Source organism: Leptonychotes weddellii, chromosome 1, assembly GCF_054177405.1.
Source record: "Leptonychotes weddellii isolate Sample4059 chromosome 1, ASM5417740v2, whole genome shotgun sequence".
In the NCBI taxonomy this organism is placed as follows: domain Eukaryota; kingdom Metazoa; phylum Chordata; class Mammalia; order Carnivora; family Phocidae; genus Leptonychotes; species Leptonychotes weddellii.
Window position 1 is genome coordinate 143573339 of NC_138369.1, and position 13850 is coordinate 143587188.

Here is a 13850-nt window from a genome sequence, read left to right on the forward strand (position 1 = left end):
GCACTTATTTAATCATCTGCAACATCCTTATAAGGTAGGCACTATTATTAGTTCCATTTTACAGGTAAGAAAAAATAAGGCTGAGTAACATTACATTTCTCAGGGTCATAGATAGGGTACATGGCAGAAAATGTATTTAAACCCAGGTCTGTCAGACTCCAAAGCCTATGTTCCTCATGTCTTTGCTACACTGCCTTTTATTGCCATGAACTGTTAAGTTTGATATTTAAATATTCTCAAATACATGAAATAAATTATTACCTATAGGAACAGGTGAAGAAGAACCAGTAGAGCACAAATGTCATGATATCTGGTATACTATAAAAACTTTATCCCATTTCACAATGCTAAAAGTTGAAAGGCAAGATCTGCCCGTTTATTAAAATCCTTACCTCTTCTGAGCACAACGAAGCAAACCACGTCCAAAATAAACTAAAGACATAAAGTTCTCACAAATTTCATTCTCTTGGATCACCATCTTCATCACTAGAAATTTATTCTCTGCTTCTGTGTAATCCTGTAGTAACATAAAACTAGGTTTGGCTGATATAAAAAGCATTTGTTTTCTTTTACAATAATTATTTTCCAAACTGGAGAAGTCGGAGCAGCTTTCATATTGATACAGTCATGTAGTCATTTATTCACATCTCTAACCCTAGCACCTGTGATCACACAATGTACTCAGTGATTCAAATACTTATTTACAAAAGAACTTTGATCTTTAGCCAACGTTTCAAAATGAACATTTAGAGAATTTCCAAAATCAACCTTTTGTCAAAATGAAGTCAGTGAGTGTAAGAAGATTTACAAGGGACAAATAACACATGCTACATACCTCTTTCTTTCCTCTTTCAGTAAGTGCTACTCCATACAAAAACAGTAATGTCAAATAATAACCAATATTAATCTGATGTGCCTAAAAGAAAAAAAAATATCTGGTTATTTAGACTAAGCTACTTTTCAGTATACCAAGCTTAATTAAATATCCTAGGCCTATCAAAAAAAAAAAATGAAATCTTACCATTTGCAACAACATGGATGGAACTAGAGGGTATTACACTAAGTGAAATAAGTCAATCAGAGAAAGATAATAGTCATATGATTTCACTCATATGTGGAATTTAAGAAACAAGAAGAGAATCATAGGGGAAGGGAGGGAAAAAGAAAAGACAAAATCAGAGTGGGAGACAAACCATAAGAGACTCTTAACTATAGGAAACAGACTGAAGGTTGTTGGAGCGGAGGTGGGTGGGGGGATGGGGTAACTAGGTGATGGGCATTAAGGAGGGCACTTGATGTAATGAGCACTGAGTGTTATATGCATCTGATTAATCACTGACCTCTACTTCTGAAACTAATAATACACTATATGTTAATTAATTGAATAAAAAATAAATATTTTAAGCCTACTTAGTAATTATTAAAAATAGTAAAAATTATCATTATATTGTCAATCATCTAGTAAGAACAACAGCAAATACATTTCAGATGTATTTGACAATTTGACCCTGAAGAAAAAGGATAGTTGATAATCTCGAAATAAAACATTAGAGTTTGATTAAAGAAAATGGAAGCCATCAGGATTTATTGTCTCCTTCCCCCTCCCACCCCCACATGCTACAAATGGCTAAGATCTCCATACAGAAGTAGTAATGAGTACAACTATATTCTGAGTACCCTGAGTCCTTCTGAATATGGGGGTGGGTCTTGGAGACTCCAGACCCAACACCCACTGTACGAATGCCAACTTCCTAGTTTTGATAACATAAATTGTTATGTAACCTGTAACTACTGAGGAAAACTGAGTGAAGGGTATGCCAAGACCTCTCTGCACTTTTGTATTCTATAGCTATATTTTTGCAACTTCTGTGCATCTAAAATTACCTCAAAAAGTTTAAAAATTGTCCATGAAGAAAATTATACATTCTGTTCATAAGCTCTCTACTAACTGAAAATCATAACTGTATCTTTTGTCACATTAACTTTTTACAATGAGACTGTCCCATACTATAAACAAGATTTTTTTTCAAGTACACAGGGATGATAAGCATCTACAGGATATAAGTTTTCTTCTTTACTGATCTAACTGTATTCTCTTACCTAGCAGAGTTCTCATGGCCAACAGTACACATTTATGAGGTAACTGGCTGGAGTTAGAAGTTTGGCTTCAAATTGATCTCAGTGGAAATAGACATGTGTATTTGCTCTCAATGAACCCATGTAACTAACATCTAACTGGTTTCCATCTTAAAATTCCCATCTTTGCAGAGATGGTAAAATGCAGTTCACAGAATAGACACTTAACACAAGACTACATGGGTTTGTATCCTGACTCCACTACTTACTACCTGATGAATTAAGCAAGTTGTTTAACCTCTATGCTTGTTTCAAATCTATAAAATGGGAATAATGAGGTGGAGTGCTTTCAAAGCGTAAATGAGCTAATCCTTACAAAAAGTGTCTGTCATATAGCAAACATTAAAGAAGTGTAAACTATTATTTTGTAACTTAAAAAAAAACTGGCTTCATAAATAATATGACTGAGCCTTTGGCTCATACAACCCTAAAAAAGAACACTTTGAGGATAAAATGTGGAATTGTTGTAATGCTACAATTACAAGTACAAGGTAAAGAACTCAGGAATTCAGAGATATAGGCAGTACATTTCTAACCAGTATGCTCTGCCCTTTCCTTCCCACCTTCCCCCCCACCAATAGCAGAGATTATTCCAAGTATTGGAACTAAATGGATATAGAGATATTATTGACAACTGTCCCCTGCCCTCACGCCACCTCCTACAACGAAGTTGCCCCACGTATCCTCGGCAGTCTTGAGGAACAGGGAGATACAGCAGTAGGCTGCTCTGATCATGACAATTCCAATTCTGCTCAACAATGCTACCAAGAGAGGGATCTCCTCCATTTCCTTATGTAAGACTCATTTTTGAAGTAATGCCTAAATACAGCAGACTAAACAGTCAGCATCTGTTAATGTTGATTTTATATTCATTTATTTTACTGCTTGGCAACCTGGTTAATGGGAGAAAGAGATCTTTAGCATCCCAGAAGTTTTTGGGAATACTTGTTAATGTAAACTCCCTTTTGTTACCTCTTTGACTCCATGTAGAACTCCTTTAGGGTGGTATATATCACCGCTTAGAACCCTCATCCTGAGAGTACTAAACAAAGATGATTTCTCCACTTCCTTGTACATCTTAGGGATTTGGTGTCTTTGGCTACCTTGGTTGGTACCTAGGTAGTAGTCCTTTCTTGAAGATAACTCTAATCCATCTTCTACATGTGTGCGAAACTTAGTTTACTTTACGAATCCAAAGCATTCAAAGAACTGATTTTTTCCTTTTACTGTCCTATACTATTGGTTCTGATTTTTGATGCCAGTTTCACTTTTCCTTAGGTTTTCTATTTATTTCTAAAGTATCATTTGATACTGAACATATTAAGCATATCTTGTCAATTTTATCTCACATGAGTACTCATTAACAGATAACAGAAGTTCCAATTTTTACAAATATAGAAATATCAGGAGTTGATTAATAACTAGGAGGAAAGGAAGGAGTAATTTCTGAAGTTTATAACTCTCCGTTTCAAATGGGAAAGCCCGTGTTTACTAGTTCAAGTTTCTCTTCATTTAAGATGAACAATTTTATGGTAGGGAAGGGGACTAGATTCGGCTCATTACAGAGATGCAGTCATAAAGTACAAGACACAGGAAGGAAATCAATTTATGCATACCTTTTTTCCAGAGGTAAAAGGAAAATACAAATTGGTCTATACCTTAAAACAAGGATTGCACTGGCTACCCTCTCATTGGAAAATGTTGTCCAAGTCCACTATTTCAAACTTTCAAACACTTACAGTATAATTAGTGGCCTGAATGTTCCTAAGCGCTGCTTCCAGTTGTGTTATCAAGAAACGTAAAGTCAGAACAGGAACAATTTCCTCCCCATTCTGGCTGTTAGCTGCAACTTCTCTCTGTGGAAATAATTTGGTCAAAAATTTCTTTAACTTAAAGCAAATATCTACATACATTTTTATTATACAAGTAATACACGCTAGTCGTAGAAAATCTGGAAATGATTTTTTAAAACTCCACACTATCGGGGCACCTGTGTGGCTCAGCTGGTTGAGCATCCAACTTTTGATTTTGGCTCAGGTCATGATCTCAGGGGTTGTGGGATTAAGCCCCAAGTTGGGCTCCTCGCTCAGCGGGGAGTCTGCTTCTCTCTCTCTCCCTTTCCCCCTCCCCACTTTCTCTCTAAAATAAATAATCAAATAAATAAATAAATAAAAATAAAAATCTATACCACCCAGATACAACTGTTCTCTCATTTGTTTGATTTTGAGTAGTCTGACAAATCTTTGTAACTATTTCCTCAAAACACTTAAACAGCATTCCTATGCCTGCCAAGAGTTGGCCACATCCACTCCTACTTTAGAGGAAAGTGGTAATCTCAGTTTATTCTCATACTTTCTGTTCTCTAAGCATGGCTAAAATTTTCCTTCCAGCCCTGACCTGTAAGAATGCTGACTTAATTCCAACACCAGGGCAAGGCATCTTAAGCTGCAATCTGATTGGAACAAAACTAATATAGGATTTATTATACACCATACTTTGTTATTTATATGGATGAAATGAAAAGGAGGACTATGTCTTATCTTTGTGTCCATTTCTCAGTGCCTTGTACCTACAAGTGCTTCACTTAAATTCCATTATGTGTTTAACAATGTATTATCTGTGTGGAAAGTTTAACCTACACTTTCTTAACATGGTTTCTTATATACAATACTTCGTTTTTCTCCTAGATAGCTAGATACTTTGTCTCCCCAGCACTCAGTTAATGAACCTCTTCTCCATCAACACATACATTCCCTAAAGTAATCCACTGTCATGTTTTTAAATAATGTTTTTAGGGCGCCTGGGTGGCTCAGTTGGTTAGGCGACTGCCTTCGGCTCAGGTCATGATCCTGGAGTCCCTGGATCGAGTCCCGCATCGGGCTCCCTGCTCGGCGGGGAGTCTGCTTCTCCCTCTCCCACTCCCCCTGCTTGTGTTCCCTCTCTCGCTGTGTCTTTCTCTGTCAAATAAATAAATAAAATCTTTAAAAAAAAAAATAAAATAAATAAAAAAATAAAAAAATAAATAAATAATGTTTTTAAATAATGTCTACTTGGACAGTTTCCAAGTTTGTATTTCCAGCTCAGAACTATCACTTGAATTCCAGACTCATTTACCCAACCAGTTACTCAACAGTAACTCTTGAATTTAAGTAAGCATATAAAACCTAACACTGAAGTTCCACCTCCTTTAGAACTAAAAAAGCTGAAGAAGATATAAAAACTGTTTTTTGAAAGCAACAGAAAGCTACCAAGGCATTGAAAATCTCTGGGGCCAACATTCAGAGAGAAGGAAAGCCTAGAGACATGAGATTGACTTTTGTAGCCACTTTTCTCCTTAAGGCAATTGCCATTTTCAGTTGTGGCTGAGAAGCTGGGATGCTAGGCAGTTTTTAGCCAACTTACAAAGCTGGGGGGAAAAACAGAATGCATTACCTATCAAGGATGAGGGACCCTGGAAAACACTTCATCCTTTTGTTGGGACTTTGAAGAAATATACCCTTAAGAGTAAGAGTGTCAGTTTTGGTTCCAGCTTGAATGCAAGTAGTTTATTTGGGAGGTGCAGAGAACAATGGTAGGGGAATAGAGATGTGATACAGGGAAGGGAAAACAGGCTTTAAATTGATAGGTATGTTATTTTTTTTTTTTTTTAAGAGAGGGAAGTGGGGGTCAGGGGGAGAGGAAGAGAGAGAATCTTAAGCAGGCTCCATGCCCATCATGGAGCCTGATACACAGCTCGATTTCACAACCCTGAGATCATGACCTGAGTCGAAATCCAGAGTCAGACACTTAACTGACTGAGTCATCCAGGTACCCCACAGGGTGTGTTATTTAGTTATCCACAATGGGTGGCTGGATACACAACAGAGCAACTCAGTAAAACAGCGAAAAACACAAGCCTCAGTATTATTCAACTCCAAGGGAGAGAAAACTGGGATATTTGCAGAACAACTCCCAAGGCTTATTGACTGAGTGGTGATGGGGTGATGCAGGAGTATTAATTCCTTGGGACTTCCGAACTGCCATGAGAAGTACAGGTCTTCTGTAGTTCCAGGGGGAAAAAAAGCCTTAAGGCATAGAGAAATAGACATTGAAAACTGGAAATTGTCCAGAGCATACTGAAATAAGAGGCCAAGGGGCCAAGGGTTATGTGCAGGGCACTGATAGTATCTACTACAAAAGGTAAAGCATAAATAGACCCTTCTTCACAAAACAGAAGCTTAGAATCACCTCAATCCCCAGTTGAATTAAGTGATCTGCTAGAAAAGCACATTACTAAACAAAAGCTTTGTCCAGTTAAGGAAGGTTGCTCTAAACCAACTCAGGCAGCCACTGCAAGTAGCAGAATTCTCTATTATCCTTTAGATGACTATGGAATTAGTTTTGATGTTTTCATGTTCATTCATGATTTGGGTTATCTTTGCCTTTTTAAGATTCTTACCAGGAATTTATCAATTTTATAAAACAAGTTTTGGCTTTATTGACTTTCTCTATTTTATTTTCTTATTCTATTTCAATAGACAGATATCTTTACTATTTCCTTCTTTTGACTTTGTTTTTAATTTGCTGTTCTTCCATTAATCTCCTGAACTTTATGTTTAGATGACTGATACTCAAATTTGCTTTTTCTAATATTTGCATTTCAAGCTATATTTTTTGAAGCACATATTTTACTTATAACACAAGCTTTGATATATATTTTTTATTCAGTTCAAAAATTTATCTAATTTCCACTGTCATTTCTTTTCTTACCCATGGGTATACCTAGAGGTACATCTTAAGAACAGTGATTTTTTAAGTTTATCTTTCTGTATTGATTTCTAGTGGTTAGAGAACACGCTCTACATGTTATGATTCTTTGAAATTTGATGAGACTTGCTTTGTGACTAGCACATGGTAAATTTTTGTAAATGTTCTGTGTGCACTTAAAAAGTATATATATTCTGCCACTGCAGAATGGGTGTAGTGTTTTGTGTTTGTATGTGTGTGTATGTGAATTAGATCAAGTTTGCTTTGGTTCCACTAATTTTGTGTTCATGTTGTATCACTTATTAAGAGATCATGTTAAAATCTCCTACTGGGATTCTTAATTTGTCCAATTCCCCTTTAGTATTATCAATGTTGTCATCTTATACATAACAGTTCTGTATGCATTTGGGTCGACTTCTGGAATTTCTCTTCTATTTTCTAGACTTGTCCATAGAGTCAATAGCAAGTAATACAATCTTGTAGTTATGAGAGCTTCATAGTAAGTTTTAATATCTAAGTGGGCAAATTCCCAGCCCTTCTCCCCTACACTTCTCTTTTATAATTTTCTTGGCTAGCCTTCCTTTTATTTCCCATCTAAACTTTAGGATTAGCTTTCAGTAATAACAACTCCAAAAACCCTTTTGTCACTTTTTGATATGTGATATTTACAAATTTTAATTTAGGGAAAATTGACAGCTTTATCACACTGTATCTTCCTACGTGTATTGCTTTCTATTTGGTCTTCTTTTCTTACCTTTATTAGAGTTTTAGAAACCTTCATTTATAGTTTCAATATAGAGTATTGATTTCTAAACTTAATGTGAAGAAAATCAGTGTGTAGATACTTGCTAAAATGCAGACTCCCAGACCTACCTCCAGAGATTTTGATTCTTTAGGATTAGTATGGAGTTCAGATAGTCTCATGTAGGCGGCCTAGGAAAAACTTTGAGAAACACTAGTTTATATCTTGTATATTTCTTACGTGTTTTCCTAGGTATTTTACTTTTTTGGTTGCTAATATTCTTCTTTCATTTTTACCTTCTAATTGGCTATTGTTTGCATATAGGAAGGCTACTGATTTCTATTTCTTGTTGTTGTTGTTTCTGGGTAATTTCCAAAAGATAGGAGGGAAATAGTGGCATTATTCCACAGTTTCAAACCAGAATTCATACTGGTAAATTATCTCAGTTAAGGTTATAATTGTATGTAAAGTCTCTGGATATTTGTTTGAATTTTTAATCATAACCTATGGTGTTTTGCCCCCAACTAAAGGCTACAAAGAAATGAGAACATTTTCTTTAACTTTGAAAAACTCCATTCATTTAAGAACTGATACCCATCTTGTGCTGAAAGTTTCATAAATTATAAAAAAAAAACTAATTCCAAGACAGAAATCTACAATATATTCTCTAGAGTATTTATTTTACTCATAAATAAACAAGCTTTGGACATTGTTTTTATCTTACATTTTTTAAAAATTTGTCAACATTTTACAAATTAGAAAAACCAAAAGCAATCCCCTGTCCCAGGGTTGCATGTTATGGGTTATTAATAGAATAAGAATAAACACTAGACCTTATAGTCAACGGTGGCTTACTAGCTACTAACCCACATTACTACCATTATTCTTCAAAGACTAGCACCAACTAACTCTATTTAATAGAAGTCTACAGTCAAAGCGGACACCAGAGCCCTTCACAAAAAGTAAGATGGAGATTTCAAGACTTTAGCTGCACTGCTGTGGGAAGGAAGGGAGGGAGGGAGGAAAAGAGGGAAAGAGTCACTGTGAAATAATAAGAAATATATACATGGATATCTGTTTCTAGTTCCTGGTAATATTTGGTCTTTGATCCTGGTTCCTGACACTGAGTTCCTAAAACCCCTGGAATTTCTTGGGTGATAGGAGTATCTTTTGTTCTAATGAGGTGACTCTCAGTAGGCCCCTGGATAGGGGCTGGTCACCAGAAACACCAAGCCATGATTAGAAGCTTGGAGCTTTTAGCACTATCCCCCATTCCTAGAGGGGGAGGGGCTGGGCATTTAATTAATTATTGATCATGCTTATATGATGAAGCCTCCATAAAAATCCTTCAAGGATGGGGTTCAGAGAACTTCCAACTTAGTGAACACATCCAAATGCCAGAGAAGTGGCACACCCCAACTCCAGAGACAGATGCTTCTATACTTGGGACCCTTCCAGACCTTGCCCTATGTATCTCTTCATTTGGCTGTTTTTTAAATCCTTTACCATAGCCTTTATTATGTAATAAATTGGAAAATATTAAGTAAGTGTTTCCTGGAGCTCTGTGAGCTATACTAGCAAATTACTAAACCCAAGAAGGGGTCATAAGAACCTCAATCCATAGCCAGCTGGTCACAAGTATCGGGGACAAATGACTGTGTGTCTGAAGTCAGAGCAGATTTGTGGGACTGAGCCCTTAACTTCTGGGATCTGATACTAACTCTAGGTAGACAGTATCAGAATTGAATGGACTTGCTGGATACCCAGTTAGTGTAGGAGAACTGGTTGATGTGGGAATAAATCCACACATCTAGTGTCAGAAGTATCGTCAGTGTAGTAGTAGTGTGAGACTAAAGGAACATAGTATGTTTTCTCTGGACAGTCATATAGAAAGAGCTGTACTTCGACCCCAAAGAACAAATTATAATCTTACCTGCATAATTTGGAAGGAAAAATTTTCTTGTAAGAACTTCTTAACGTGAGGGACCACACCTTTTGGTAGAGTATTAATTGCATTCAATAATTTCTTCACTTCCAATAGTAAGTTAACAGGGACAAGATCAGTAGGTGTGTCCTTTTCTTGTTTACCCTAGAAGATAATATTAAAAATTTACACAATTATACATATTCTTATTACTCTAATATTAAGACCAGCCAAAATATTAAAAAAAAAAGAACAAAGAGTGGGGCCCCTGGGTGAGTCAGTCGGTTAAGTGTCCAACTCTTGATCTCAGCTCAGGTCTTGATCTCAAGGTCAGGAGTTTAAAGTCCCATATTGGGTTTCATGCTGGGCGTGGAGCCTACTTTAAAAAAAACAACAACAAAAAAAGTGCCTTTATATACTATAGGTAGATAACTGTGACAGAGCGATAGAAAATCCAAGTAAGAAAAAGACATTCTCGGGTGCCTGGGTGGCTCAGATGGTTAGGTGTTTGCCTTCGGCTCAGGTCATGACATCCAGGTCCTGGGATCAAGCCCCACATTAGGCTCCTGGCTGGCTCAGCGGGGAGTCTGCTTCTCCCTCTCCCTCTGCCTCTCCCCCCGCTTGTGTGTTCTCTGTCTCTCTCACTCAAATGAATAAATAAAATCTTAAAAAAATTTTTTTTAATTAAAAAAAGAAGAATAAGACGTTCTCTCTGCTTTCAAGGAACTTAAAACATAGCAGGAAATTTAAGACCAAAACTCAGGAAGCTTTAATATACAGAAGGCCATCATAAATTCATTTGGAAGTTATAAATTAAATATTCTAAAATAGGGATAATTATACCATTTTTAATAGGTAAATATCTAAATATTTAATATATTATATTTATATATTTAAGATATTAAAATAGGGAAATATCTACAATTTAAGGCTTAAATGTGAATTAGGCCTCAAAAAATGGTTGCCCTTGAGAAATACACAGAATGCATTGATCCACTTAAGGCATAAAAAATGCTAAGTTTAAAATATTACATAGATTAGTCTACATAATAATATGAAAGCTAGATCTAAGAGTACTTTTTACATACGTGACTGATGCTTTAGTTACTAAACACACAGCATACTGAAAATAAATAGAACTATAATAGTTTAAATTATAAACAAAGTAGTAAAACAGAATGACTCTTAATTCAGTCAGAGCTAAGTCATACTAATCTTGGGTCTACAGGAACTCATTCTTACGGACTTAATAAGCCATCATTAATGGCTAATCAATAGCTATATAGTCAAGTCCTGCTGGATTGTCTATTAACATTAGTTGTGAGGAATGGGTGGGCAATGGAGAGCACCTGGAACACATGGATGATGGACTTCCTTCAAACCTTAACAAGATACCACAGTTCCTATACCCTGTTTAAACTTTGGGAATATGAATAAGTTGATGCTGACCTCTGAAAATCAGAAAAGACAGCTTTTTATTATGGAGGCCATGTAAAGCTTGAGTCACTGAAAATGCCCTCGGGGCAGGGAGGGGGTGACTCTTTGACCATTAGTCAGGTCTAACGGACCGCAATTACCCAGGAAAGTGACTAGGAATCAATAAAGTCCAAAGTAGGACTATCTGCCTACTCTCCTCTTCTGGGTTTGAGTCTTAAATTAAGATTCCTCCATCCCCATCAATACCCAACAAATAACCTTACATTATATTTCATTATATGAAAATTATATCCAAAATGTAGGAAAGTGTTAATAGTTTGCTAAATCTCAGCAAAGGGTATATAAGTATTCATTTTATTATTCTTGAACTTTGCTGTAGGTTTGAAATTTTTCAGAAAGTTTACAAAAAACTAAAAAGCTTCCACAATGTAACTAGACAAACCCTTCAAAAGAATGACCACTGTCAGTAGTGCATACATTTCAAACTAACAGTCAGTTCTGCAGTCAAAAGTCACCACAAAATCCTAATGTTAATTACCAAACTGATACACAAGCAAGATTATGGCATGAATAAAAATTTTTAGTAGGATATACCATAAACTTCATGCTTATTAAATATTTTCATCTTATTATAAATACAATTTTTTAAGTTAGTGGTCATAAATTGTCTAAGTACAATTTTTTAAGCCAGTTATCAAAATATTTGATGCTCAATCCATTTCGCAAAATTAATTTAGCCTCTAAACCAAATTCAGGTCAAAGTTTTCACCTCCTTTGACTTCTGTATTTCCAATTCTATATTTAGAAATGTATTTTCTGGACCTAATCCTCCCTGGCTCAAGTGTACATCCCTATGTACATCTGCATATATTGTATTTTCTCTGCAACATTTTTTACAGTGATAACCTCATGCAGGTGAATATGACTATTTTATGTTTATGTATTTTCTCGTTACTAGATAACTTTTATAAAATTTATTTCAGTGAACACCAATAATCACATAAAACTATGTGTAAGGTTAAAATTGCACTAAAAAAATCCAAATAGCTCTTCATCCATCCTTCATTAAATATAAGCACATGTGATATTCATATATGTGTGTATATATACATATTTTTTAAGCTACCATAAAATATACTGTCACTGGCAATATAAACCTTATATTAATGCATACTTTATTATCTTTCATTTTGAACTGGAATTTCTAACAGTAAAGATGATAAAAACAGGAAAGAGAATTTCAAAACAACTCTGAAATTTACTAAATAAAATTCTGTGTGTGTGTTTTCTTGGTATGGGCATAGTTCTCATTTTGTTTGGATTTTGCTTTTAAAAGACAAGTAAGGGATTTCCTAAAATTGATTATTGTGATGTTTCTGGGCAAGTCAATTCAATCACCTACTAGTTTTAACTTAAAATGAGAATTCGTGCTTATAATAACAGAATTATCAATTATCAGAGAGATTTAATTATGACCATAATTTTACTTATGAAGGAGAGTCACCTCCAAATTCTTAACAGATAAATAAACTGACTAGATTTAGAATTACATTGCATATATAATTACTCATTACTAATTAATTAACAATTAATGAAAATTAACTCTTCTCTTACCAGTTGGTCAGTAGATTTTTCTACCTTATTCTTGATTTCTTCCTTAGTCTGCTCCTCCACAGTTGGATCCCTACTTTAAATGAAAAAGAAAAGTGTATTCAGGGTATCTCCTTACAAAGAACACAAATTGTAGTAGTAAAGAATCTAACAAGTGAATTTGTCTGAAAGTTCAAAAGTGTAAACAATGTGTTTCAAATAAAGACCGATAATAGTGGTAGGTATCATACCTTTAGGGACTCAAAGGGTAAAAGGTATGCTCTGCCCTTACTGGCTGGTGGTAAACAGAACAGCTGATATAAAAAACTTTTCTTGAACAGACACACGATATACCAAAATCATGGGAAAAAATTAACTTTATAGCAATGTAAAGGAAAAAGGGTCTTAAAAAGGCTGATGTTTTGTGTGTGTGCATGTGCATGCGTTTATGAAGGTAATAAAGGTTTGGAAAGGATCTATCTTATGCAGATCCTTTTATTTATTTTTTTTTTGTTTCAGGTTCCTGGACTTACAGTTATCCAGTTTTCCAAAATGATTTTTTTAAATTGAGAGAATATCATATTTAAAAATTAACTATTTTTGTAAAAAGGAATAACTTGACAAGTTTTGCTTCTGACATTGGCTTGAAATGTGAACATATGCAGTGTTACATACAGAACTAAAAAAATTATTTATAAAATTGCTTTTGCCTACATAAAGAACCATGATATAGGGCCCATAATATAAGAACCATAACATAGGATCATATAGGATTTATATGATCTTCTTAATTCTATACAATAGCAGAGATAAAACTGAGGTGAGAAACTTATATCAATGGATTTACTCAGCATTGTACTTTATAAAAATTATCCTATCTTACTTCACATTTATGTATTCATTTCCTAGACAATCATTTATCATCCACTATGTGCCTACTGATTTTATAAGGGGAAACTGGGACAGATAAATAGTATAGTATTATCCACACAGTGAAAGTTTCAACAAAAGGTGATTTATACACACAAACAATATTTCACAAGATGGTTCTCAGTGCTCTTTAAAATGTCATGGCAAAAGGGGCGCCTGGGTGGCTCAGTTGGTTAAGCGACTGCCTTCGGCTCAGGTCATGATCCTGGAGTCCCGGGATCGAGTCCCGCATCGGGCTCCCTGCTCGGCAGGGAGTCTGCTTCTCCCTCTGACCCTCCTCCCTCTCATGCTGTCTCTCATTCTCTCTGTCTCAAATAAATAAATAAAAAATCTTTAAAAAAAAAA

General features: G+C 35.3%; 1 protein-coding gene across 17 annotated transcripts in view; it reads right to left on the reverse strand.

Moving 5' to 3' along the window:
- DZIP3 (DAZ interacting zinc finger protein 3) overlaps positions 1 to 13850 on the reverse strand; it is a 97568-nt gene that overhangs the window by 66019 nt on the left and 17699 nt on the right. For 12 of the 17 annotated variants that reach the window (XM_081797398.1, XM_081797361.1, XM_081797392.1 and 9 more), the window contains 5 exons: positions 12600 to 12672; positions 9558 to 9713; positions 3876 to 3992; positions 836 to 916; positions 393 to 517 (listed from right to left, as the gene is read on the reverse strand). In XM_081797398.1, coding sequence (XP_081653524.1) covers positions 393 to 517; positions 836 to 916; positions 3876 to 3992; positions 9558 to 9713; positions 12600 to 12672 — 552 coding nt within the window. The remainder of the gene's footprint in view (positions 1 to 392; positions 518 to 835; positions 917 to 3875; positions 3993 to 9557; positions 9714 to 12599; positions 12673 to 13850) is intronic. The other 5 variants (XM_081797397.1, XM_081797365.1, XM_081797371.1 and 2 more) reach the window with 1 other exon arrangement.